This window comes from Lagopus muta, chromosome 1, assembly GCF_023343835.1.
Source record: "Lagopus muta isolate bLagMut1 chromosome 1, bLagMut1 primary, whole genome shotgun sequence".
Lineage (NCBI taxonomy): Eukaryota > Metazoa > Chordata > Aves > Galliformes > Phasianidae > Lagopus > Lagopus muta.
In genome coordinates this window covers 49,261,888-49,289,611 of record NC_064433.1, presented here as the reverse complement: position 1 = coordinate 49,289,611, position 27,724 = coordinate 49,261,888, and the positions used below count along the sequence as shown (strand labels likewise).

At 49.5% G+C, this 27,724-nt stretch overlaps 1 protein-coding gene across 5 annotated transcripts; it reads left to right on the top strand.

Annotated features, from left to right (window-relative positions):
- The first annotated feature begins 1,756 nt into the window (after positions 1–1,756).
- On the top strand, positions 1,757–27,415 carry SGSM3 (small G protein signaling modulator 3). 5 transcript variants are annotated; one of them, XM_048928002.1, is made up of 23 exons: positions 1,757–1,862; positions 2,016–2,316; positions 8,871–8,954; positions 10,208–10,293; positions 11,480–11,546; positions 12,931–13,139; positions 13,282–13,389; positions 14,129–14,272; positions 14,651–14,846; positions 15,064–15,209; positions 15,767–15,994; positions 17,108–17,162; positions 20,199–20,326; positions 20,624–20,779; positions 21,384–21,438; positions 21,886–21,935; positions 23,160–23,312; positions 23,412–23,482; positions 23,817–23,865; positions 24,182–24,267; positions 24,555–24,677; positions 25,839–25,899; positions 26,253–27,415. In XM_048928002.1, the coding sequence occupies exons 3-23, from the start codon at positions 8,948–8,950 to the stop codon at positions 26,334–26,336; spliced, it is 2,262 nt and encodes a 753-aa protein (XP_048783959.1). In that variant the 5' UTR covers positions 1,757–1,862; positions 2,016–2,316; positions 8,871–8,947; the 3' UTR covers positions 26,337–27,415. The 5 variants fall into 5 exon arrangements, with proteins under 5 accessions (XP_048783959.1, XP_048784043.1, XP_048784206.1 ...); XM_048928086.1 differs by lacking the exon at positions 2,016–2,316; XM_048928249.1 differs by lacking the exons at positions 1,757–1,862; positions 2,016–2,316 and adding an exon at positions 2,362–6,065.
- The last annotated feature ends 309 nt before the right edge of the window (positions 27,416–27,724 follow it).

The following is a 27,724-nucleotide window of genomic DNA, read 5'->3' as shown; positions in this document are numbered from 1 at the left end:
GATGGTCTACAGTGTTTAACCCTCAGAGCTTACACCACTTTGATTCCAGATGGGCTTTTCAAATCTTTGCTCGCTGTTTAATCAAGACTCCGTCCATTGTGTGTAGTTACTGAGAAACACTCAATGGTGACAAGATTGCTTTATCACTGTCTTTTGATGAGCCCTTATAGAGCACTGCCAGCTGCTTAAAGAGCAGGGTTTGGTGCTGCCTGTCATTCATGTGTGACTTACTGATGAGCCAAGGTTAAGGGGAGCTGAGCCCGCTCCCTTCTTAATTCATCTTCTCTTAAACTTTCTCCACAGGTAGTTCAAAGAATTCTGTGAGGCTGTCCTTGCTGTCAGAGTACTGTAATTTGGGGAACAAACAGGCAAAAATGATTTGAAAGGGAGAAACCATGGAATTTCTGGGCTGCATCTAACTGTGGTTGTCTTTCAGTTAGTGATGTCTAACTGTCCTAATACTGTACCTTCTCACAAGCTTGTTTACCAGCCATTGTGATTTACTTTTCCAGGTCCTTGGCTGTAGGTGCTTGCTTGTGAACTGTATGTAGGCTCTGGCAAACGCAAGTCATTCTCTACTGCAAGTTTTGTCTGAGAAGAAAAACGATGTGGGAATTCACTGAATGCCAGAGGAATTCAAGAGGTCTCTGGTCTTATTTCTGACCTTCAATATTCTGCTTATAGCACCTGTGCTTTACTGGGTATTCGGTACTGGACCAAACTTGTGTCCCTCTGACTTAAACTGGAATGAGTTCCTTACCTCTCCTTCCTCAAAAGCTCCTTCTTACCTTTGTTATTTTTCCTGGTTCTCAGCGATACTGTGTTAAACATTACTAGATTCTTGGAATGTTATGGCTGAAGAAAATTACAGAAAACAGAATAAACTGAAAAAAGCTACCTGCTCTCCTCCTTGAAGCCATGATTGCTTGAAGAGGATTTCAGGATGCAGTAATGTGTTGTAAAGAGACTTGTCTATATTAAGTATCTGGAGAAGTGGGAAGCTTCAGGCCACGACCGCCTCTCATCCAGCTGCCTCTAGAGTAAGGCGTAAACGCTGGTTAAGTTTTATGGTGCCTAAAATATTTTGCCTGTTTGTGCTATTAACATTTAATTAGCCATCTGTTTAGAAAGGGGCCGACTTCAATTGAACACTGTATCCGGGGCTGTGGGAAAAGAGAGGTGGCAGCAGGGACATGGAGGGGATGGTCTGCCCTCATGGGGCCCCATCTGGAGTGCTGCATCCAGGCCTGGGGCTCAGCACCACAATGACGTGGAGCTGTTGGAGTCAGTCCAGGGGGGGCCACGAGGATGCTCAGAGGGCTGGAGCATCTCTCTTGTGAGGACAGGCTGAGAGAGCTGGGCTTGGAGAAGAGAAGGCTGCAGGGAGACCTCATTGTGGCCTTCCAGTACTTGGAGGAAGCATACAAGCAGTGAGGGGACCAACATTTCATGTTGCCTGATAGCGACAGGGCAGGGGCAAATGGCACTAAACTAAATGAGGGGAGATTTAGGTTAGATGTTAAGGAGAAATACTTTGCCGTGAGGGTGGCGAGGCACAGAGATCCGTGGGTGCCCCATCCCTGGAGGCGCTCAAACCCGTGTCGGATGGAGCCCTGGGTTATGAGCTGGCCATAACCAACCGTTCCAAGCCATTTCTGGCCGCTTCGCACCCCACCCTCGGCCGCTCCCCGCACCGCCTACAGCTCCCAGCGCGCCCCGCGCCGCCACCCGGATGCCGCGCATGCGCGTAGCGGCGCCCTCCGGAGCGGCGTGTGGGGCTGCCGGCGCTGCTCGGGGTCCCGACCCGCCGCGTGAGGGCGGGCGGGCGGCGCAGCGGGCGACAGGGGCGCCGTCGGGAGCAGGTGAGCGCCGGGCGGGGGCGGGGTTCGGGCCGTGCCGCCGAGCCGGGGCCGCTCAGCGGGCCGCCCCTCAGCCGCGGGGCTGTCAGCCGCGCCTCGCCACTGCACGGCGGTCGCGCGGTTCTGTAACGGCCGCTCTCTTTTGCTCCCACCCAGCCGGCGCCCCCGTGCTGTGACACAGCCGCTCCGTGCGCCTCGGCCGCCGTCCTCGCTGCCCTCCGCATCCTCCGCTGTCTGGCTGGGTGGCGGCCTGCCCGTCTCCTATCAGCCGGGGGCAGAGGCACGCGTGGCACGGAGAAGGAAACGTGGCAGAACCTCGGATGCGTGAGGCGCCGGGGGAGCCGGCGGGCAGCGGGCGCTCCTCGTGTCTGCGGTGCTGCCTTCGTCCTGCGGGCTGGGAGCCCCTCGGCAAGAGGCGGCTGTGGGCTCCGGGAGTGCCTGGAACGGAGCTGGTGAGGTAGGGAGAAGGAAAAGTTTCTTCGCGTCCATCTCTCTGCCTTCCTGATTCTTTGAGGGATCTCTGCGTGTATGCAGGTGCTTTCCTGCTGATCGAGTAGGTTTCAGTCACGGGCTGAAACGATCTTGCTGTGATGCTTTGGGGCAAGCGGTGGTAATAACGTGGTAAAAGTGCCGTGAGGGTCCTTCAGCCCTGGCGTATGAGAGGAAGAAACAAAGTGTTGCAGGAATTAAGTGTCCGCTGTTCACTAATGGGAAGCCTGGTCTTAAAATCCCCCAAAAAGGGACTGCAGCAGTGAGATGCTGCTGTGCTTTTGCAGAAGGGAACAGGGTTGCTCAGAGGATAATCTGAATTCAAGAATGGTTTTTCAGCTGCTCCGGTGGGAGGGGGTGTGCTGGAAAGAAGAGCTACTGGAACGAAGATTGGCTTCATTATGCCTGTCTGGATGTGCACAGCATCTCTGGAGTTATCCCTCTGCTGAAGTGAAGGGCGCGTTCCTGGAGGATGCATGAAGTAAAAAGGGGAGCAGGGCATGAGAAGAGGCATGGTGTGTGATTATAGATGTCAGGGTGTGGTCTGGTCATGTCCTGTTAATATCAACTTATGTTAATTCTGTGTTTCAAAGACTAAATCACCAGGTGCTGCCTTTTTCTGTTCCTGTTTAAGATGCTTTGACAGTGTGTCTTGGTAAGCTCAGGGAGATGTTCAATAGGGGAGAGATGTGAGCAGCAGCAGCACAGAGGAGGGGCCACACTGGCAAGGGGCTGAAGCATTCAAGGCCAGGCTTTGGCCTTGATGAGACTTTGAGCAACCTGCTCTAGAGGGAGCAGGTTATAGCCCTGCCTATAGCGAGGGGGTTGGAACTGGATGATCTTAAAGGTCCCTTCCAACCAAAACCATTCTGTGATTCTATGACAGTGAGCATCAGCTGGTGAGCTGAGAGGAGCGCTGCACTGCTGCTCAGGACTGAAACAATTCCCCAACACTCAGGTCTTTGCTATGTCGTTTTAGATTTGGCTTTATTCTAACCCAGCATTTCAGCTTTGTACCCTCAGCAGCACACAGACTTGTTTAAACTTCTTTTTTTGCCGCCTTTCATCAGACAGTCAAAACTGGAGTCACGCAGAGCTCACTCAAGGTGAATATTTGGGAGGGCCAGGAGGGGTGTTCCTGTCTCATCTTGCTTGTCAACTGTGCTGCTGTGGGCTGCAGGTAGTAAAAAATCCATTTGTTTTATGAAATGGGAGAAAAGAAAGCTGGCACATTGTCATTAGTATGATGAGAGCAGTTGTCACTGCCCAGTCAGTGCAATGTTTGCTGGCTGGGTAATACCTGATGATTCAGAAATGAGAGAAAATGTCCATAACCCTAACAGCCCTTTTGTTCTGGAGAAGAATTCTTCCTGATCCCAAGCAACAGAAAATATGGTTAATTCTGTCTTGTTTTGTTACATACACTAATGATCATCGTGTTGTTTGTTTTTGTTTTTAATTTGACTTGTCTGCTCGAATAAATTTTTGCAGGAGCAAAAACCAGGTTTGTGTTAGGAGCTTTGCAAACAGGCCTGGATGGTGCTGTGGGTGTTATTTGTCTGTTTCAGAAAGTTGAGTTGTGTGAAGGCAGAGCCCCAAAGAAGGTAATCTGATGTGCTGTGGGAGATATTGTCCTTTAAATGCCATTTTTTTGGAGCCAAATGAAGTGAGAGCTGCTTACGATGATGAAGAGAGAGTCCTGCTGGGTGAGACTGAGGCTCTTTTGCTAACATGAGTTGTGCATGAACAACATAGCTCTATGGGAGCGACCTGAACTGAGCCTTCCTTGTGTCTCACAAGGGATTGATAACTAAAACTCTGCAAATCCATCTGTACCATGGAAGAGCCATTCTTCGGGCTGCTTCTTTGTCACTGGCAGCAGCAGGATGAGAGCAGCCCGAAAAGCTTCTTTGTGCGGTGAGCTTTCAGGGCCAGCTCTGGATCAGGGTCAAAGTCTCACGTAGAAAACATGCTAATAGCGTCTGTAAGTAACTGTCAGTAATGTCCTTCTACCTTTCTTTGGTTTGTAACAAGGAGAGTTCTGCTGTACAGTAACCTTGCAAGCAACCAGCAAGCAGACACCTTGCTGGTTTGTATCCTGGCCTTTTCTTCCTCATCCAACGTAGATTTGAGAAAACAAATCCCACTGCTCCTTCTCTCAGTGCCCAGTCTGTCCCTCTCCTGTGAAGTGGGAGCAGCACTCTATATTCACATCACATATCCCATCATCACTTAGGAATATTGGAAAAGAGAGATCTCTTCCTCTCATGATCCCAAGGATCTGGCAAACAAGGTGCTCTGCTGCTGTTTGTGTTAGCAGGCACCCAGCTTTTGCTGTGTAAGGCCAGACAGCTTTCGCTTTCCAGGATTAAAAGCGTGGTGCTTGTATTAGCAACAAGAAATCAGCAGAGCCTTAAATGAGTTCTGTTTTGCTCTGATGGTTTTTTTTTTCCCTGAGCCACACGGGGGAAGCCTTTGTTATCTCCAGATTTGAGAAATAAGTGCTACAGGCAGACCCTAAAGCCTTTTCAAGCTGTGCCCTGCATAAAGGATGTGCTGTCTGCTTTGGAGCCAGCTAGCAAAATAAAAAGAGGTTTGTTCTGTGAGGAAAACGTCTGTCCGTAGGCAGGAAGTCTGCATTCTGCATAAGTGGGTGTTGTGTGGGAGTTTCTGTTGAGACAAGCTTGACATGTCAAACTGTGAGCAGGAAATCAGGCTGGGTTCTGCCTGCCCAGTGCAGAACCAGTAGGAAACAGCATTCTGCTTTTTCACATCCTTATTTTCAAAATGGATACATAGCTGGAAGTGCTCTGTCCCTCGTGTCAGCTAGCTGGGCTTTGTCCCTTTGGCTCCAGTTGAGTGCTGCCATCCTTGCAGCAGTACAGAGAGCAAAGCAGAGGCATGGGAGTGCCTCTTACAGCATTTCTGTGCCTGCTTGCTTTTCCAGCCTGGCCAGGAGTCTGCAGGATGCTTTTTGGCAGGAGACACGACACAGAGTTCCTCCCAGTTCCATCTTTTGCTGGGACTGGGGCCACTGAACCCCGAGGCACACTGCTGCCATCCATGACAGCACCATCAGCAGCTTGCATCATTCCTGGGCTCTGAGAGGGTTTCAGCCCTTGCCACTGCTTGCCAGGCTCCTTCCACCCTTTCTAGGCTGTCATGTCCTCTGATGGAGGATTCTTACAGGGAAGTGGGATGAAGGCAGCTGAAGTTCCTCAGCTTTTCATTCCCAGTCACCAACTGAGGTTGGAAGCGAGCAGGAAGGCTTCCTCAGCACCTCCCTCCTGCACCTAGAGCAGCGTGAGGCCGATTGTTTGTAAACATCTCAGGTCTACAAACCTATTTCAAGGTATTTCCTGTGGTCATCTAGGTTTACTGGTATCACATTGAATGCTTAACCAGGAGCCTGTGCAGTGCTATGTGGAATTTTGCATGCTTCCAAAGGCAGGGGTTGGGGTACCAGGTCCAGAAGCTACTGTGTCTTATCCCATGCTCAGAGGTATGGCTGTGCTGTGCTCACTCACCTGCTTATCTGTGATGCTGGAGTTTTCTTTTGACTGTATGCATGCAGAGCAAATATTGACTCGTGGAACTAATGGCATTTGTGGCTCCAGGACACGCCTTCACCTGGCTGAAGGGGAAACTGCTGGGGGAAGGGAAGGCAGAGGGAATTACCCGGTTCCTGCTGAGGGTTCTCCTTGTGCCATGCATTGGGTGAGTCATGGTTTGAGCTCTGAAAACAAAGCTTCCCAAGTGTGAGGGCACAGAAATGAGCTGCCTGATTCAGTGCAAGCTTTTTGTCTTCATTTCTAAGAGAAGGACGTTCTATATGTTTAATTGGTTGCAATCTACTTGGGGTTTTAAAAGCTGAATTGGAAGGGACTTCCAGAATTACACCAAGTATGTGGCTTCCTGGTGAGTATTGTGGCTTTGCTATTGCCCTTACTACTCCTACAACTCTTTAAATAAAAGAAGACCATAGCAGTGAGCAGTGGAAGCCAACTGACAGTCTGTGTTGAAATTAAGCATGGTGGTTAAAATTGGCAGGGGAGGAATATGCCTGGGAAGGAGTTTTGGGGCCAAAAAAGATCCTACTGTAAAGCTCCAGACAGCATTGCTCCACTAGGAACAATTTCTTCTCAGTAAGAGAGGTGCTGCAGTGGCACAGACTGACCAGGGAGGTGGTGGAGTCACCGTTCCCTCGAGGTGTTTGCAAGCCATGTGGATGTGGCATATGCTTAATGGGCATGGTGGGAATGAGCTGGTGGTTGGACTGGGTGATCTCAGAGGTCTTTTCCAGCTTTAATGGTTCTGTGATTCATGGCCTAGACATCCAGGCACTACCACAACAGGGTTAAGTGGAGATCACATGGCAAAAGAAGCCAAGCGAGTAAAGCATAGGCAGCAGGAGATTGTTATCTGTTTGCAGGAAGGCAGGTATTTGAAATCTTTTGAATTGCGGCTGTGTGGAAGGGCAAGTTTGTCCAGAGGAGGCTTGGTACTGTCAAGTGGAGGTAAATTTGCAGGTCTCCTTTGCAAACATCCATTTCTAAAGGACACTTGCAGGGAAAAGAAAGTAAACAGATGTATTTCTTTGTGGTGCTGTTTGTGACTCTGGCAGGGGTTTTGCAGCTGGAGCGCTTCAAACAGCTGCAGCTTCCACTGCAGCACCTTTTTTAGGTACACAAGCTGTCCTTCTGGCTGTCCCCCAGTGAACTGGGAGCTGTGCTGTGGTTTGTTTTCATGCATGTGCTTTCACTGGGTTCATGGGATCTCCTTTGGTTGCTTACTGTCTGCTGGCTAGAAGAGCTGAGAGCTGCTGTAGGGTCACATCCCTCTGTCCTGGCCAGCAATGTCGGCACCAGGTCCCAGCTGGGTGCTTTCGGGAAGGTTTCCATGGGGCCCAGGGGCAGGAAAAGCCTGCTCTCATATCCGGGGCTGGCAGGAGAGCGATGACGTGGGCAGGGGGAGGTGTTCCCCTCTGCTGCACCTGTTGTGGGATGAGGAGGGATCTCAGCACTCCTTCCCAGCTTCTTGGGCACCGTGCTTCGTTCACTGGCTACGGGTGTTCTCTTGTCTATGTGCCTAACGCTGGCTCCTCAGTGACAGGTTGGTTCAGCACTGACTGTGCATGCATGAAGGTTAATGGTGACCTGGGGGCTTGAGGAGGCACTGAGCGTGCCAGAGTGGTGGAAGGGCAGCGGGGAGCCAGAAAAAAGCCTCCAAATGCATTGGCAGGAGTGCCATCAGCAGTTACCTGCTTGCTGCACACACCCTGAATGCTGCCACGTGAAGTGAGAGTGTTGGTGCTCTTTTTCTATCCTTGGGATGGGTTTACCTACCGAGGGAAAACCCTGCACTAAGAGAGCTGGAGCGACAGGCAGCAGTCAGGGGCAGGGCAGAACACACAGGTAAGCAGCTGGCCATGCGTGGTCGTGGCAGCTTCTCAGAAACAAAAGCTGGACTTGTGGTTGCTTTGATTTGTTGTTTCTTTTGTTTGTTAGCTTCTTTTTTGCTCTAAGAGTTGGTGTTGGAAGATTGGCATCTGTGCAGCCATAGCAGCTTTTCTCATGCAGAAAACTGCTTAAATCTGGGGGGAAGAAGCCTTATTTGTGTTCTCAAATGCAGATGCTTTTATAGCTGCTTGTCTTGGAGCGCCGTAGCAAGTCACTTCATAGAATCATAGAATGGCCTGGGTTGAAAATGACCACAGCAATCATCTAGTTTCAACCCCCTGCTATGTGCAGGGTTGCCAACCAGGCAGACCAGGCTGCCCAGAGCCACATCCAGCCTGGCCTTGAATGCCTCCAGGGATGCCTCCCCTGTCACAGTTTAGAACCGTTCCCCCTTGTCCTATCACTATCCACCCTCATAAACACCCGTTCCCCCTCCTGTTTGCACTTGTAGGCTGCAAATGCTTGCTGGAGATATATAACCTTGTACTGCTGAGCACTGTAAGCAACTCAGACAAGGCCTGCTGGGTGAATCCCTCACATTCCTTCTTGCAGTGGTTTGCAGCTAGAAGTGGCTTTACTGAAAAAGGAAGCTGGAAAATCCATTCAAAGCATGCAAGCATTAGCTTCTCCTAGGTTCTTTTTGAAGTAAGTGTGCTCCTGTGTTTTGCTTTGATGCTCCCAAGATCTTTCTCAGGCTTCTTGCATCTCAAACTCACTTCAACACCCTGGTCCCTTCACTGTGGGCAGTAAATTCAGAGAATGGTGATGTGCCATCTGCTTTTTTAGTGTTCATAATTGAATAGGATTCAGAATCTGTGATGGAAAAGATAATGGAATTTGACTTGATTTTTGGCATTCTTTGAGTCAGCAATGCTGCTGCAGTCACAGAGAATTTGGTAGGTGATACCATGCTCTTTGTAGCTGATGGGTGTGAAATCAAGAGGGAATTCCCTCTTGGGAAGTCTCTGGAGTTTGCTGTGCGGAGTTTGTGCCTGGGGAGTGTGTCTGTCCCTCACTGTGCTCTCAGATGCTAATTGATGTTCTTTTTTTCTGTTTGTAACAGGGCAGTGACCTCTCACCCTTGAGAACAGCATTCCTGGACCTGCTGACAGCCTCTGCCACTCAGCCTTACCTAGAACAATGTCAGGTGAGCAGGCAAAAATGGATGTGATGCCTTCTTTGATGGCTTTCTCTTTCTTCATCTGCAGCATGGTAAAAGAAAGTTACTGATTCCAACAGCCGTTCTCTATGTTAACATACAGCTCTGCCTGAAATGGAGGGAGGGAGAGTGCCCAGCTCTTTATGATCTAGCAGCATTTTTGCTCGGAGGAGTGCAGTTCCTTCTTCTACCCTTTGCTGAAGCCTTCAGATGCTGCTTCAGCCATTGAATTACAGAGAAAGGAGGAGGATGAAATGAAGTCTGCCTCCCCATTCTCATAAGACCTGCTCAGTTCTGTTTTCCCAGGACTTGCCCCAAAGTAGGTGGCTTGCTTATGACCTGAGAGATTTATTCAATAAAGTGGTAGTTCTAGGACGGAAGAATTACTGGAGTTTGGCTGTGGGCTACCGAGTTACAAGCTTGGCTAATAGTAGGTCTCCTCCAGCACATCCCTCTTGCAGTGGAACTGTCCCACCCCATGTCTTTGCACCTTCCCTCCTGAGCTAGCTGCTTATTTCAGGGAAAACCCTAAGGGAGACTACTTCAAAGCCAGGTAAACCTTGGTGGTGGTGATGTGTACAATGGAAGACCTGGGATGTGCTTGTCTGCTTCAATTGCAGAACTCAACGTCTGCTTTCGTTGCAAGGGGCACAGTACCTCTGGGAGGGTGCTTGCCTGGCACACAGAACAGCAAGATGATAGGCATACCTATGTTGCTGCAGCTGTCTGTGCATGATCTTGGCAGCCTTAGAGGGAGGGCAGCAACATCCCAGCCCTTCAGCAGCAAAGGGAGCAGCTGAACATGTTACTGAGGGCTCTGGTGTCCTGTTTTGTTGCCTGGCTGACACAGTTTCAGGGCAGTCTGGAGTGCTGCTGAGTCAATGTCAGTGTCTCTATAGGAGGCATTTACTTCATAAATCTGTTTAATGGTTGCCTTCACTTGGCACAGCTTTTCCAAGAGGAACGATCGCATGATGCCACAGAATGATTTCTGTTCCCCAGAAGTCTGTTTGTTAGAACTCAGTTTGGCCATTCTGCTTCTTTTGCTTGGTAATAAGGGTTCAAACCTTCTAAAATTATTTACCTCCTTGGTGATGTGGAAGCTGTCACAGTGTCTAGAAGTAATGACTAGATGCCAATATCTGGAGTAGAGACTTCTGCATAAATCCTTACCTTGCTGGAGCAGTCTGTACTGAGTGTCCCGGGTTCTCACTGCTGTATGTTGCTCTCTTTGTGTTTAGGCCATCACACTCCCTCTGCTGGGGGTCCCTTCTCAGCACTCACACCCAGCATTTGGCCGCAGGAGATCCTGGCGAAATACACACAGGTACAGTGTTGGGCAGGGTGGGGATGTTCTCTGGCTCTGCACAGAAATAAAGAGACCCTGGTGATTTCAGGTCGTCTCTGAATGCTGTAAGGAAGAGGTGGGGATGCACTCTTCCTCCAGTGGTTCGCTTGGGGGCACTTGTTTGCTATTTAAACTTCATTTGTTTTGTGGCTGCGTCCTGGCTCTTGCAAGAGGATCTTGCAGAGCATACAGAAATTTCTGTGAATTATTGCTCTGCTATTTTGTAACTATTGCTCCCCTGTAAAAAATGTTGACACTCCAAGGGAGTCTCTGTCACCATCAAGCTACCCTGGACAGCTTGCGCATGGCAGGAAATGCTAGCCCCAAGGCTTGCCTCCAGGTGGGCAGAACAGGAAGGAAGGAAGCAGATATGGAATTTTGTAACCTAACCCTCAGTGTTTGCTGAAGGCAACTGAGCCCAGAGAAGGAGGCTGAAGCTTATTTTGGAGCTATGCTAGAAGTGTGCTTCTTTGGGGCTGCCTGGGTGCAATGCTTGCAAGACCCCACAGGAGGGGCAGGTGGGCCAGCAGGAATCAGAGGCATCTGTAGGTATTCACTCCTTACAAAAGCCTAATGATCATAACCACTAATGCCAACTATGAACACAGGTAGAAGAAGCTGAGAATTGAACTGAATTTCCTTTGGCCTCTAATTTGGGCTTGTCTCACAGATCCAAATCCCAGTTTTTTTCTGCTGTCCTTCAGAGTAAACCTGAAAACAATAGGCAGGAAGTGGGGCACTGCAGGGAACTGAATTTGCAGTGTGTGCACTCTAGGTTACAGAGGACTACTGTGTCTTAGAGTTGCAGCCAGTAGGGCCCAGTGTAGATGATGTGTGGATTCCTCAGTCCATGAGGAGGACTGTCTGCCCTTTCAGATGGGGAAGTCTGTGATACGGTGCTGCAACTCAAGTAGTTGCACCAAGAGATTGTGCAGCTGGGAAAGCAGAGCTTCACATCTTCCATATAGAAGTCAAAATGGGGGCAGCATGCAACACCTCCCCAGCTGGGAATTGTGGAGGAAGGCATCAAAAGTAAAGGTGAAGGATTGCAGTTGCTCAGAGGGCACAGTGCAGGCAGTGTAAGATTGGGCGATATCCACTTGTCTCTGTTCAGTTGCTCAGTGCTGGAGTGGTAAGAATGTCTCTTCTTCCTTATATCTCCCAGAAAGAAGAATCCATTGAGCAGCCAGAGTTCCGCTATGATGAATTTGGTTTCCGAATTGATAAGGAAGGTAAAACCAGTCCCATCTCTCTCCCTTTCAGTTTGTGCTGCATGGGGCCTTGGGCAGAATGATTTTGCAACCACTGTGTGCTAGGTTTCATCTATTCAGACATCAACTTCTTTCCATATACTACTGTTGTTACTAAGGGCCATGCATCAGTTGAGCTGGCCTTGTGGAATAAATACGCAGCAGAGTCCTTTCCATCGCCTTATGTCTGTGGCATAGGTGAGGGAGAGATGGAAGTGAAGAGGAAGCTGCCATTTCCATTAGTGGTGCGCTGGGAGAGGCAGCTCTGCTGGCTCACAGCAGGCTTCTGCTGTGGTCAGGAGCACTGAGCACCAATGGCAGGCACAGTGCCATATGCTGCCTATGGAAAGCTCTCAGGCGAGTGGCAGCAGTTTGTGTTCTACACATCCCAGCGTCTTGGCAAAGTGTAGAGCAATCTGAAGGGGCAGAACCCACATCCTAGTTTTTCTGCAAGATCCAGAGGCAGGAGGCCAAACAGAAGAGAGCTATGGCAGTTGGGCTTTGAACAGCACAGCTTGCTGCCTTTGGAAAGATGAAGAGAAAGGACTGTTGGATGGGGGAACTGCTTTATGTGCTCTGAGAGGAGATTTCCAGATCTCAGGCCATACAGTGGGGGGGCAGAACTTTTTTGCCTGTGGTGCCCTAAGACTTTACAGTCCTAGAGGACTTTCTTGAAGCAGTAACCTAGAGATGAGGACAGGACAAAGAGACGGATTTCATTCAGCCAAACCATTTGATAGACTTGTGCATTATAAAGTCAGCAGAAAGATTTGGATGGTGTTGTTGAAAATCTGCTATGTGGTGAAGAATGGAGTGCCTTATGTCAAACCTATATTGTGCTAATGTATCTATTTTAGAAAGCTAGCCTCAGGTTAAGGTACTCTCTCATTGGGAATTGGGCAGTGTTCTTATTAAAGATTTTTTTTTTAATGAATAGGTAGCCCCAGAGTTAACATTTTGTGCCTCATTACTTGCATGAACGTACAGCTTTCTGCTTGTCACCTCTGAGGCCCGCTATGCTTTTGTCAGCTTGATTTACAGATCCTCACAAAACCCAGCAGGATAGCTGCTGCCAGGGTCTTGTTGAATTCCAGCCGCACTCTGCTGTAAATCATGTGTAAGCAGAGCCTGGGCCTGCTGACAGCTTCTTGGTTCTTAAGGCTCCAGTGCCTTTTGCTTACGATCACAACGTTTGCTGCATAGAGAAGACAGTTAGAAACCAAGCTTTGCCTTCCCATGCTCTGGCTGGAAGACCTGAAAGTTTTTACGTGCTTTTATCAGATGGCTGTCCTACTCTCCACCCCGCCCTATGTTTGTTCCCTCTCTGACTTGTCTCCATTTCATTCCCTTCCCTTTGCTGAGGCAGATGGTGCTGAGCCAAACTCCAGCAAACTTCTGGGGCTCCCGCTGATAGAGGAGCCACAGCAGAGGCTCAAGTGGCAGGCTCATCTGGAATTCACACACAACCACGACGTGGGTGACCTCACCTGGGACAAAATTGAGGTCACCCTCCCACATTCAGACAAACTGCGCTCCCTGGTGCTGGCTGGCATCCCACACAGCATGAGGCCGCAGGTGAGAGACAGCGGGCTGACCTTCCTGCCTGTGGGAAGAGACAGAGAATTGAGGCCACCCTGTCGTGGTTGAGAAGGTGCCAGGCCGTGGCTTTCTGGGGCTGGTTTAGTGACTCCTATTGCTGTTCACTCTGTCCCCACAGCTGTGGATGCGTCTGTCTGGGGCCTTGCAGAAGAAGAGAAATTCAGAGATGTCATATCGTGATATTGTGAAAAACTGCTCGAATGATGAAACCATTGCTGCCAAACAGGTGAGAGATGCTGCCTAGTGCTGACTGGGCGTAAGGGAGTGGGGAGAACAGCAAGATTTGCTGCATGAAGAGGAAGGGGTGTCTGCCTGACACCTGCATCAGGGACAGCTGAAAGGATGTGTAATTGAATCCCACCAAAGGTTAATCTTACTGGGCATTTATCTGCTTTGTTTGTTGGAGTAGAAGCTGTGCAGATCCCCCACTTCCTAGGGAAGAGGTTTAACCTCTGCTACCTGCAGGCTAGATTACCACATGGCAGTTTCATCTGGGCAAGTTCCTGACACTAAATGAGGCAGAGGGTGAAAGAGTAATAGATGTGCTTCCACTGAGATAGCAACGGAGGGAAGGACAACTCTGCCCAGGGGGAGCTGTGGGCTGTTCACCTCCAAGTCCCCCACCACAGGTGTGGCCACATTGTTGGTTTCTCACCAACAATGAATAAGCATGGTGAGAATCCTTGCTTGAAATCCAAGCAGATGAAATTCCCAGCATGCTTACTGCAAATGGAGAAACTAGGGGCTGAGTGGAGGCAAGTATTTCTAGGGAGTCACCAAGTTGCCATCTGACTGGTTTTTCACATGTTAACGAAGGATATTAAATTAACCCCAGCTGTTTGAACAGTGCCATCTTCTTTGATGCCTAAAGACTTGGGTGTAGGGAAGCAGAGCTCACTGAGAGCAGAAGGCAATTGTTCAAATGCTGCTAACTAGCCCTTTCCTTGCTTCTGGCTGTCTGACAGATTGAGAAAGACCTGCTCCGCACAATGCCCAGCAATGCCTGCTTCTCCAACATGAACAGTATTGGGGTGCCACGGCTACGCAGGATACTACGGGGACTTGCCTGGCTCTACCCGGAGATTGGCTATTGCCAAGGCACTGGCATGGTAACCTGCTTTAATAGTGCTTTTGTGATAGGGATTGTTCTGTAGCTACTTTGGGGTAAGTGATTTGAGGTAATGCTGCCAGATGCTGTGACCTCCAGACTAGCTGAAGGGAAATCCTTTTCACACAGAACATATTGCTTGAGGAGGGTGGAACAGAGTAACACTGCATGTCCAAAGGTGTGCAATAATTTGGTTCCTCTGTGGGGGAGGAACTGGTGTTACACTGCACAGAAATCTCTTCCCTGGGAGAGACTGCAGTGGAGCTGCTGCAGAGGAACGAAGACATTGGTCTTATAGACACTGGACCATGTGAGGAGATGGGGAAGGAGTGCTACTGTTAGGACAGGCTTGGCATATAATCTTCCTTCAAAATCCTAGGTGGCTGCTTCTCTGCTGCTCTTCTTGGAGGAGGAAGATGCCTTCTGGATGATGTGTGCTATCATTGAGGAACTGGTTCCCGCCTCCTACTTCAGTACCACCCTGATGGGGGTGCAGACAGACCAGCGCGTCCTGCGACAGCTCATTGTACAGTACCTACCCCGTCTGGACAAGCTGCTCCAGGAGCATGACATTGGTAAAAGTGTGCCCATGGCTCCTCTGGGTAGTATGCAGACAGAGATAACTGCCCTTGTTTCACAAAGGGAGAGCAGCAGAGCTAGGAGCAAACCTGGCCCTGGAGGCCAGGGCAGTGCAAGGTCATCTGTAAGCTGGGAGGGCAGCACTTAGGACAGTCTGTTTCTGCTGGTTAGCTGACATCCCATCGTGATTCCTTTGTATGTCTCTATTCACAGAGCTGTCCCTGATCACCCTGCACTGGTTCCTCACCTCCTTTGCTAGTGTTGTCCACATCAAGCTGCTGCTGCGCATTTGGGACCTCTTCTTCTATGAGGGCTCTCTGGTGCTGTTCCAGCTCACTTTGGGCATGCTCAGTATGAAGGTAGCACTACCACCACTTCCTTCTTTATAGCACTTCAGTATTTGACTGCAAGATTGAGATGCAACAAGGCTTGCTGTATGTGGTCTGGGAGTGTGCAAGGGAAGATGACTCCTTGCTTTCCTCAGAAGTGGAAGCCGTGAAAACTTCCAAGGTGCTTTGCAGATTCAGGGATTGCTGTTTTCCCTGCTTACTTCATTTGATCCCTCATAATTAAGCCCCATCAGCTGCTCCCTCTGCTCACTCTAGATCCCAACGTGAGAATGCATCCTATTTAAATCAAAATGTCTCTTGGTTTTGCACTGTCTCTATGACTCAAAAACATGCCAGGTGGAGTTTTGGGAGCAGATCTTAGTGCAGTAGTAAAAAATTGCTGTTCTATTCCCAGAGCTAGCCTGCATTTTTTTTTTTCTACCAAAGTTTTTAATGTAATTTCATAGCTTTACCTGCATTGTTTCTGGCCTGGGCAGTACACTGAAAATAGAGTTGAATCTAGCAGCTTCAGGAGCATAACTGTCACGCTCACTGTTCTGTGTGGAAAAACAACTGCATCTTTGCAGGAGGATGAGCTAATCCAGTCTGAGAACTCTGCCTCAATCTTCAACACGCTCTCGGACATCCCAAGTCAGATAGAAGATGCAGATGTGCTGCTGCGGGAAGCCATGCGCGTGGCTGGCTCACTGACAGATGTGGCGGTGGAGACCCAGCGTCGCAAACACTTGGCCTACCTCATTGCTGACCAGGGGCAGCTGCTCAACTCCAGCACCACTGTCAACAATTTATCCAAAGTGAGCGCTCTGAATTCTGTCTGCCTCCGCTGCTCTGTTTTTACCACTCTGTATTTCAACCGACTGCTGTTTGCGGGCAAGAGGTCCTCCTGTCTGAGAGGACGTCGGCTCTGTCACCCAGAGAAAAGGTGTTGGCAAGACAAGGGAAGGCCTGTGCCAATGAAATGCTGCTGACTCTGTCCTGATTGATAAATCCACAGATGAAAGGAATGTTGATGTCAATTGTGATTATCATTAATGAGAGTAATGATGGAAAGCATTACATTTCATCAATGAGAAATCATAAAAGAAGCAGCACTCGCTTTTGGCAGAATTTGCTTGGCACTAACGTAAGCGTACAGCAGAGTGGGACCTGGGATTAATCCATTAGTAAGAAACTGACGTGCTGAAATAATTCCGGAAAGTAGAGTGCAGTGGCCTTTGAGAAGCTGAATAAGAAATGCATCTGTGTTTAGTCATAGATCACAGTCTGCAGTTGCAGATGTAGTACCTCCTGTTCGTCAAGCCTGCATAAAACATATCTTCTTGACGCTCGTCTTAGTGCTTATCACCGGGCACTCCTGCAATCCCAAAATGTAATAAGCAGCCACTTAGAAATTTAAATACAGTTATGTGTGGAAGTGCTTCTGGCAACAGGTAAAATTAAAACTGAAATTATTCAATTGAATCAGAGTTGATTATTGAACTTCATGTATGCTTTTGTCGTAATTGAGCTATAAATAACCCACTGCACATGGAGCAGAGCAAGCAATAGAGCTGATTCATTGCAGTGGAACAAGAACAACTCTTGTATAAAATTGCAAAGTCACTTGCCTGCCTCTTGCATTGTTATATCACAGAATCATAGAAGGGCCTGGGTTGAAAAGGACCACAATGATCATCTAGTTTCAATCCCCTGCCGTGTGCAGGGTCACCATCCAGCAGACCAGGCTGCTGAATGCCTCCAGGGATGGGGCATCCACAACCTCTTTGGGCAACCTGTTCCAGTGTGTTACCACCCTCTGATTGAAAAAAACCCCTATCAGAATCCCTTGCTCAAACCCAACCAGTGTGGAGGATTATTTCATTTACTAAACTTACAAAAGTTTGTGCACTTTGTTCTCTCCTTCTCAGATCGTGCGGCGCAGGACTCAGCGCAGGAAATCTGGCATCACCTCTCTGCTTTTTGGTAAGGACAGTCCTGTGCTTTTCATGCGGTGTTGATGGATCAAGCAGCCATGAGGGGTGGGAGGTGCAGGACAAAGGAAAAGAGAAGGGAGCCACAACTGAAGGATGAGCTGGAAGAAGTGTAGCTTTCTGTTTGCTTGCTTTGACCTGATCTTAGGAGGTGCATTTTGGATTAGTTAGTAGGTCCTTAACTGGTGACTTACCGTGGATGGGCTCTTTGCACTGGCTAGACATTTGAACATACTTTCTACTAAACTGTATGCAGTCCATGGGCTGTGTGCTGTACTCCCCTGAAGATCCCAGACCAGGCAGGATGGCTTGATGTATAACTCATCAAGATTCATAAGTCAAAATTTATAACTGCAGGTATCGCTGATGCTCCATGCACTCATTTTTCCATGCCTACTCTGAGAGCTTCACAGTGTGGACATTTTTGATTCTTCTCATTGCTTATGAGCTAACCCAGCCAATGTCCAGAAAACGCACAGCCAGCATAGATTTAAAATAATGTAATTCTGTGGCTTCAAAATAGCCCTTCCTGTTGAAAATCTCTCTGTCATCACCTTCCTTGCAACTGGTTAGCTGTCTTGAAATTGCCACATCTCACCACAGAAACTGTTTTTCTGGGGAAAGAAAATGTACCAAATTTACAGGATTTTAAAAAAATCTCCTGTTGTTGTAGTAGCTTGAAAAAATCTAAGACTGTGTTCTGCTGGTCTTTTCAGAGAAGAGCTTTTCTGATGATGTCTGAGCAGCTCATGGGCCATCAGAGGCTTGCTTAGATGCATGTTTATACATAACGCTGTACATGGTAGTGCAAGGCCAGTGAAGCTGTTAAGAAGTGAAGAAATGCAGGCAGGTTGCTTGTTCAACCTGTGTTCTCATAGCTCTTATGTGTAATGCTATCATGCAGGCAGTACAGACTATATCTGTAGGGGGCTTAGCTGCCAAGCACATCTTCCTTGTGTCTCAGTTTCCCCTTGGCTTAAGTTTGAGCAGCTTTTGAGCAGCCCAGAGCCACATCCAGCCTGGCTTCGAATGCCTCCAGGGATGGGGCATCCACAACTTCCTTGGGCAACCTGTTCCAGTGCATCACCACCTCTGAGTGAAAAACTTCCTCCTAATATCTAACCTGAACCTCCCCTGTCTCAGTTTAAAACCGTTCCCCTTTGCCCTATCACTATCCACCTTCATAAACAGCCATTTTCCCTCCCCTTTTCCTTTTGGATGGGCATTGCAACAAGGCGATGCATGAGAGTTAACCCTCCTCTGCACAACTATGCAGCTCATGAGGCTTTGCAGGCTCAAAATAGAGCCCTGTCATGCAGCTGATTTCATACTCGTTTCCTGCTTTTGAAACATATGTGCAGGCATGTCAGGTGCAGCGAGGTGTATCTGCTGGTAACCCCAGCCACTTCCTTTTGTGTTACATATATTTGAAGGGGGGAAAGGTATAAAACTTTCTTCCTGTCTCTCCTGCTCGTGTTTGGGTGGGATTCCTCTGGACATGGAAGGAGAAGCACGGTATTTTGGCCAGAAAGGACTAAATGATGAAATTGCATTATCTGAAAATGAGGGCAGCCCACTGAGCTAGCGTGGATGTGGTTGAGCAGTTTCTTCTTTAGTCACCTTCTGTTTTAGCAACGTTAATCTTCCGCCCTCTGAGCGATCTGTTTCCAGTCTACCTCTTTGAATCTGTCACGAGGCTTCTTGCACACTCTGTGGCCACTTACAGGGAGGTTTTGGTTAATTTTCATTGCTTGGACTGGGACTTAGTGTGTCTTATTTCTGGTCCGGAAACAAAGTTCAGGTTTTTTTTTATTGCTCTCTGTATCTAAATCTGATTCTCATAATATACATAATCAGTAGAAAAGAATCAAAAATAATTTAAAATCTAATCCTGTGCTTCCAGTTATGTTCCTAAAGTTTTGGTCTTTTTAATTAGTATCACTTGAGATTAAAAGATACAGTTCATCACTCTTCATAAAGCAGGAGCTACTCTTCATGCATACACAGCTATATTGCTCATTCTTTTCATCCTGTTTTCTGCAATGCTGTTAGAAGGCAAGTAGTGTAGTAGTTTGCTAGCCACTAGTTTACTAGGGATGTATAAAAATGCCATTTATATAAAAACTGGAGTTCATGGAAGAACACATTGTTTGAAATGCCAATTTTGTTAATCAAATTACCAATTCTTCAGTATATTACAGAAAGCAAAAGTAGATAGTGAAATTGCACTTTGAATTAAAAACAAAAGCTGGATCCTTTCTTTTAGGGAAAAAAAGAGCAAGTGGTTCATTATGCCCAAACTTCAGGTGCCCAATAAAGACTGGATATGTTAACTGTCTAAATAACCAATACCAGTAGGTATCTATAAGTAAGTAGATACTAGCTGTCACTGCTCCTGTGGGATTAGTTAAAGTTGGAAGATGCTTTGGTAACTTTTGTCTTGTACTTGTGACCCTTTCTATATACCAAAATCTTTGAAATGTGTCTGTTAGAGAGGCTAAGATCTCAGATGGAGGCTTGTCTCTTGTGGCTCTCACTTTTAGACTGACAGAAGAGCTGTCTTGGTTTTTCACCTTTTTCTCAAGTTTCAGTGAAGAAGATGCTCTCATCCTGTAGGCAAAAATTAGAAGTAATTGAAAGCTGTTTCAGTGTAAAGAGAATTTCAGTTCATAACAATTTTTGGAAGTTTTTTAGGTTTGAGTCCAGCCATTCAGCTGCTTCTGTATACTATGCAGGCACTGCTCTGAAACAGTAGAGCAGCACTGTGGCACGGTGAGTTGCTCAGAAAGATCAGAGTTGACATCCTTCAGCTCCATATGTGCTTGGAAATAAAACTTGAAACAGTCTTGTTGCTGCTTCTTATGTACACTACTGAACAGACTGGCAGTAAGCACCTACCTTAATGTAGGCAATTCTAAGTCAGGCTTGTTTGATTTCTGTAGAACTAATGATTTCTAATATTGATAAAAAATATCTCGTACTTGTTTTCCCTTCTGCATCTTCCCTCTGGCTGTGTGGGCTCCACCAGGAGATGAGGACTTGGAGGCACTGAAAGCCAAGAACATCAAGCAGACAGAGCTGGTGGCCGACCTTCGTGAGGCCATTCTCCAGGTGGCACGGCACTTCCAATGCGTGGATCCCAAGAACTGCAGCATTGTGAGTGGGAGCTGCTGGGTGCTCCTGGAGCGGGTGGGCTTGAGGGAGAATGCATCAGGTGTAACAGATGGAGGGTGAGGGTTGCTCAGCCCTTCTCCAGTGCAGGAAGGCTGTGCTGGGAAGTTGCCTTCCTGTGAGGAGGAGAGTTTGGGAACAAGGGCCAAAGGCTTTGGTAGATGAGCTGAGTGTAGATTCGTGGGCTCGTTTGAGTTGGAACGGACCTTTAAAGCTCATCTGTTCCAACTCTCATCATCTGTTGTTTTTCATTCCTCTGCTCTGTGTCCGTGTGCTTGCCAGGATCTGACTCCAGACTACAGTATGGAGAGCCACCAGCGGGACCATGAGAACTACGTGGCCTGTTCCCGCAACCGGCGGCGCCGTGCCAAGGCACTGCTGGACTTCGAGCGTCACGATGACGACGAGCTGGGCTTCCGCAAGAACGACATCATTACGGTATGCCAGCCGAGGGGAGAGGCACCGGGCCACGATCGTGCAGTCCAACTTGTTTGGGATTCTACACTGCCTCTTCTGTGGGGAAACAAGGGAGGAGATGAGCTCAGAGCCCAGTTAGGAGTCCGAAGCGAAGCAGCTGCCTGGGGATGAGGCAGTGTGTTCCTCTGAATGTTGTCATGTGTTGTCTTGTCCCCGTGCAACTGCAGAGTCCCTTTCCTGGCTGCCACACAGCTGAGCCAAAGCTAGATTTAGTCCAATCTGTGCTCCAGTTCAACACCATGCACCAGGTTGTGGTAAGACTAAAAGCATCCATTTTGTCTTTTAGTTGTGGGCATCCCATCTGGAACTTAGAAAAAGAGGCATGGAATTGTGTTTCCAGTAGCTTTTTGCTGTTGAAGGCCCAGAAGCATGTGAGAAGGGAGCATTGACAAAAGAGCTGAAAAGAAAGGAGTTCATTATTACGCACCCAGTCAGGCAGCTGTAACCTTCCTGGCACTGCACATGCTGCTGTGGGGATGGATTTCTGTTTCCCACTTCCATTTCTGTCTGCTTCAAGTCACTGACACTCTCTCCAACTGCTGTTTTCCACTCCCTGTTTTTTCAGATCATTTCCCAAAAAGATGAGCACTGTTGGGTTGGAGAGCTGAATGGACTGCGAGGTGAGAGAGCAGGACAAAGCTGTTGTTACTGGGAGTAACAGGGTGGGATGCAAAGCATGCATTCATCCACAGCAACTGTGCTAGCATATTTTAATAAAAAGTACTGCCATTCACTCAGAGGAGCTGCCAGGGACCAGGGGAATATTCCAGCAGGGTATGAGGGTGGTGCTTGCAGCTACATGGTTGCTTCTTGCAAACAGCAAGGTTAGGCTGCATCCTCCTGTCACAGTGTGGTTGGGTGCACATCATCTCTGCTGTTTGTGGGCAGCATCCAGCAATAGGTTTCTTCTTGCAGTTGCCTTAATTCTGGTGATTTTCTGGCTGCTCGCTTCCTTTTTGGGCTTGGACTTCATGAACTCTGATTTATTCTCAGCCTTCACTGGGCTCTCATCTCCCTCACACAGAATTCTCAGTGTCTGTGGTAGGCTTATGTCTTTGTCTTCATAGGTTGGTTTCCTGCAAAATTTGTGGAGATCCTGGATGAGAGGAGCAAAGAGGTAATTAAAAAAAATATATTAAAAAAGGTGATGTCATAATTGAAAAGAGCCATGTATTCCCTCTTTGAGTGTGTTTGCTCTCTCTGGCTACTAAGCAACTTGGTGATGTTATCAGCTTATTTTCCTAGGCCTGTTTGCTCAGTTTCCTGAGGCTGGCCACGCAGACAGCACAGGCTGTGGGGGGGGAGTTGAGTGCAGTGTGGGCTAGCAGGGCCCTCAGAGACCAGCTTTGGGAAAGCAGAGAAAGCAAAAGGCAAGCACACAGCAGGATCCTGTGGTCAGTTGGTCAGTGTTTCTGCCTGCTTCCTACTGCCTGTATTCTCTTCCTCCTCTGAGGTTATTCCTGCAAGTCCTGGTGTTCTGTGGTCACCACAGGGTATGGTCCAAGTAGCTGCACCCAAAAGAGCACTGTCTTGGTTCCTCTTGTGACCAGCAGCAGTGAGATGCCAGCTGTTTAGAGCAGATGCCTCACTGTGGCCCCAAGGTTACTGATAGGAGATAAATATCATCAGCTGTTGGCCTGTGCAATTTGCAGAAGTGGAGAAAAATCTGTCCTGCTTCTCCTCTTCACCATTTGGAGAGTGAGGAATGGCTCAAAGGCCGACCTGAGACTCCAAGTGAAGCCCTTAGTTAGATGTCATCATTGACATCTCACTTGCTTCCTTCACTCCCCTTCTCTGGGCTGGTTCCATAAATGCATGTCACGTATCTCTCTGTATATCAACGGTGCTGCTGAACAGCTCTTCTCCCAGATGAGGATTCCATTTATTTTAATCCTGACATGTTACTGTTCGTCCTTTGGGATAGCAGTGTGTCAGTGTGATACCTTTGAGTGATACACCAGCTGACCTGGGAATTCTCACGTACCCCTATTTATCCTGGCCTTTAGCAGCTGACAGAGTCCCAGGAGCCCTCACTGCTTGTCCCAACCTCACCTGAGCTTGGACAGCACCACACCAAACTGCAACAGTTCCTCTGTGCTGAATGCTGCCAGGATGGTGCTGGTGTCACCAGTATCATGTCCAACATCTAAGCACAAAGGTGCTGGTGTCCCAGCACATCCCAGGGGACCAGCACTGGCACCTTCTGCAAGAGCCAGCAGGAACATAGGAGGCTGAGGAAAATAGGGCGTACCTGGGAGTGGAGGACTGGAATCAGCTGTGAGCTGCTCCATGAGCTGCTCCATGAGCAGTCTGCTGAGAGCTGATTCTCTGTGTTCATCAGTACTCCATTGCTGGAGATGACTCGGTCACAGAAGGGGTGACAGACTTGGTGCGAGGGACGCTCTGTCCTGCCTTGAAGTCCATATTTGAACACGGATTGAAGAAGCCATCGCTGCTGGGGGGTGCCTGCCATCCTTGGCTCTTCATTGAAGAGGTGAGATGTCTCAGTTCCTTTCATGGAATAGTGCTGTTGGAGGGATAGGGTGAAGGGGCAGCAGGGCAATGTGTACTGACTGTCCCTATGCCCTTCTAGGCTGCAAGCAGGGAAGTGGAACGGGACTTTGACTCTGTGTATTCTCGCCTCGTGCTCTGCAAGACTTACAGGTAAGGCCACTTCTTTCATAGCAAGCATCAGTGTCTGTGCCCTGCTCCTGTCTGTCTGCCAAACTGCTGCTGCTTACCACCATAGGAAAGGTCATGGTCTGCCCCAGCTTTCATGTGTGTGGTGTCAGCAGGCTGCCATGCCTTTGCTGACTTGGGGTTGACTTTTGCCCTCTTTCTTGGGTTCCTGCATTTGCATCTGGGGTCATACTTTGCTCTCACAGCTGTGTGATCACCTGTGGGCTCAGCACAAGCAAGGGAGCTGTCACTATTGGGATTTGGAGGGGCCTGCATGTGCCCAGGGGTGGTTCTAGCTTTTTTTCTGTAATCTTTTCAGGCTGGATGAAGATGGCAAAGTCCTCACTCCAGAGGAGCTGCTTTATCGGGTGAGTGCTGCCCCAACCCAGGCAGAGCCCAGCTGGTAACACAGGGATGTTTACCATGGGAGCTGCTTGGAGGGTGATGCCCTTCTCCACAGAGATGCTTGATTTCCTTGGTGGTGTGAAGACACCAGGTGCTTGGAGAAAGGCAGAAAATGGAACTGTCAGGCAGTCTCAGCCCCTCTAATGCTAGCAGGTGGTGCTGGGTGAAGGTGGGGAGCTCTTGGGAGGGCAGCACTTGGCTGTGCTGCTGACATGGCTGCTCAGCCCAGCTTAAGGTGAAGCTGTGAGCAGATGGTAACCACATCTTCCTGCCTTCCAGGCAGTTCAGGCTGTGAACATGACGCACGATGCTGCACACGTACAGATGGATGTGAAACTTCGTTCCCTCATCTGCGTTGGGCTCAAGTGAGTAACCCAGACCTGTCACCTTCACACTGTGGGTACTCGGTGCTCAGGAGGGAGCAAAACAGGCCTGTGGGCAGCAGTTGCTTCCATCTACCTTAGGCTATGGACTTCCCCTCTCACTTCAGCCACTGAGTGGTATCTGCTCCTTTCTTGCTTGTCATGGTGGCCCACATAGATTTACCTGGGGCATCCTCCTCCTGCTGGGGCTGAAATTAGGCTGTCCCAAAGGGACAAAGCTTCTTTCCCTGGTTTCAGCCCAGTAACAAACCTCTGCCTCATCACTGCAGCGAACAAGTGCTACATTTGTGGCTGGAGGTGCTGTGTTCAAGCCTGCAGACCGTGGAGAAGTGGTTTCATCCCTGGTCGTTCCTGCGCAGTCCTGGGTGGGTCCAGATCAAATGTGAGCTGAGGTAAGTCTGTTCCTATGGGTCTTGCATGGATTTCCTCCTGCCCTGTGTGGAGGTGGCCCTCACCACAGCTGGGTTTGAGCCCTCACTGGATAGCAGTAGCTTTGGCTGTCCAGACATCCCCCCCTGCAGAGATCTCTCTCTGTGTGCTGAGGCAGCAGTGACCGTCTAGACAGTTTAATTGATGCACAGTGCCTGCTTGATTAAGGTCAGAACCTGGCTTCTGGGGAGCTGTCATGATGAACATGCAGGATCTTCCTGACAGCAGCCTCCTCTGGGCCAGCCAAAAGCAGAACAGCCTTGCAGCTGCTCCACTGAAGGTACTACCTTGTCCATCTCTGCCCCTCAGCCCCCTCTGCCAGTCACAGTGGTTCCCAGCAGGAGCATCTATAGTAGGGAGCAGACCCGTGTGCAGCCCACACCTAAAGGTGCCCTGCTCCTGGTGCTACTGTGGGTAGGAGTTCCCTTCACCTCTGTGCTGCAGTGAGCCTGAGGCTGCTTGCTCACAGCACGGAGCGGTGGGACTGGTTCTTGGCTGAGTTGGGGCTCATTAGGAGCGGGAGCTGAGCTTTGTACCATTCTCCTTCCTGCCTTCATTCTCTGGAGGATCTTGGCCACTCTGCAGCTGCAGGTGTTGAAGAATATTCTTGTCAGATATTCTCCTGAGCCTGGAGGACACTGACAAGTTTGGCAGCTGAACTCTGCATCTGTCTTCAGGGATCCAGCTAGAAGCATCCCCATGCAGCACATGTCCATAGGGGTCAGGATGCCCCTCTTACTTTAGGGAGTGAACAGTGAGTGTAAAATCTTGGAGATGCTGCTGATAGCAGTCAGCTTTCTGGAGAGAAACCTACATGTGTCTACAGCTTAGCAGAGCCATGGGGCTGCCTGCACTTCCCTGCATTGTATTGTCAGGCTCTATAGGGGTTGCACTTGAGTCACATTTCTAAGCTGCTCTTCCCAGCCTGGGCCTGGCAAGATGCAAAGCCCTTAAGTACAGGAGGAAACTGGCCACAGACGGCTGGTGCTGCTTTTTTGGTGCCAAAAAAAAGGCTCTCCACCCCTATGAAACTGAGCAATTTTCCAGGGCAAGCTGAGGAGCAGTTGTGTAGCTGGGGCAGCAGCTCTAGATGTGTGCATTACTACCACTTTTTTCCATTTCAGAGTGCTCTGCAAATTTGCCTTCAGCCTGTCTCAGGACTGGGAGCTGCCAATAAAGAGGGAGGTGAGTAGGCAGCATTGCTCCTCTTCTGGACAGGGGGCTTCGCTTAGCACCTCTCCTCACTATCTGGTGCTCCAGCTCATCCTGGAACCAGCTGTGGATGGAGCTGTTTTCTTTAGCGATGCCCAGGAATAGGTGGCAGGGCACTGCCCACACAGCTGGGGCAGAGGGAAGTGGCAGCACCTCCCTTCCTCCCTGCTCTCCAAACCGCAGGGCCTCTCCCTGCTTCAGCTGGGGTGGTGGGAAGTGCAGGCAGCTCTGCTGGGTGCCTTGGCTGCCTGGGCCCTGCTTGTCTGGATGCGTCCCTGCTTGTCTGAATGCAGTGCACTGACCCAGGTCTCTGTGCCTCCTTGCAGGAGAAGGAGAAGAAGCCACTGAAGGAAGGCGTGCAGGACATGCTTGTGAAACACCACCTCTTCAGCTGGGACATAGATGGGTGACCTCCACCCTCCCCCTGCCCCGGGAACCTTCTCAGTGGCCTGCACTCCTCTCCCCAAGCCCCATCATCTCACATCCCCTTCCTTCCCTACCCCACACTTGTATCTGTGACAAAATCCCCCTCGGGGGGCTGCGAGGCTACCCGGGACCGATGCAGTGTGGTGTTGTGGCACTGCTGCCAGACCCGAGGGAGGTGATGGTCGAGGCTGATGCTGCACAGGGACATCTGTGTTCTGACCAGAAAAATGAGTGCCCCCTCCCAGCCTTCCCCACTCCTTCCACCCCCATTTCCCTGGGGAGAGGGGCTGCAGGCCCAGCCACTGTGTGCCAGTGTTTCCAGTGCTACCGTAGCTGTGGGGCAGAGGCAATCCTTGTGGGATGGCTTTGATCCGTGAAGGGTGGCACTGCAGATGCAGGTGAAATAGAGCTGGTGAGGGACTTAATGCTGTGTGGAGCAGGGATGGCACGCACCCCACCTCGTGCCTCCAAGGGGAGGGGGAGGGCAGAACCTGAAGCACTTGGATGGGTTCGCCCGACATGGAGTCAGGGCAGAGAAGGGGGAACTGGTATCAGCCTCATCCCACTTCTCTGGCACTGGTGTGTGGGATGTCGACATGAGGTGCTGGAGAGCACTGCTCTAACAGCCCTAGGGGACAGGCTTTGTCTCCTCTGGGAGCAGACAAAAACCAACACTCCCGTAGAAAGAGTGTTTCATGCTATCATTTTAGTCTCTACGTGATTTTTACTGTTAACCAAAAAGCTGTAAATTAACTCCAAGAACGTGTGTATATTTTGGCACTGTCGTAGCTCAGGATGGGGTTCAGGTTGGAGCCGGCTCAGGGAGACCGACTGGTCCTCCTCGCCCTGCAGCGGGGGCAGGGATGCCAGTCGGGAGTGGAGAATTGCTGCTTTGTGGTGGTGGCTCTGGATATGGAGTCTGTGACTTTCTAGTGAAAGCGCTTGTCAGTGAGCACAAACTACTCATGAGATGACACTAGATTCTTACTTTATTCTGTGGGTTTGTAAATAAACTGCATCTTGGGAGAGCACTGGACTTCGGCTTTGTTTTTCCATGGGACCGGGGCTAACTAAATTCCTTGTTGAGCAGATTGCCCACAAAGCTGTGGGTGCCCCATCCCTGGAGGCACTCGAGGCTAAGTTGGATGGGGCCCTGAGCAGCTGAGCTGGGGGGGGGGGGGGGGGGGGGGGGGCAGCCCTACTATTCCTCAAGCTCTGCAGCCTCATCTCTAGCAGCAGGGTCCAGGGCAGCCTACAGTGCTGTTAGGAGGCTGGAAGGAGCTACTTGTGCTCCTCCTGCCCTGAGGCCTTTGGTGGTTGCTCAGGTTTTGGAAGGACCCGGAGAGCTCACCCACCCCTCAGCTGGAACAGG

Coding starts and splice junctions, on each gene's coding strand:
- SGSM3 (XM_048928086.1), top strand. Junction 15,995..17,107: donor CTGTCAACAATTTATCCAAA/GTGAGCGCTCTG, acceptor TCTCCTTCTCAG/ATCGTGCGGCGCAGGACTCA. Junction 25,900..26,252: donor AGCTGCCAATAAAGAGGGAG/GTGAGTAGGCAG, acceptor GCCTCCTTGCAG/GAGAAGGAGAAGAAGCCACT.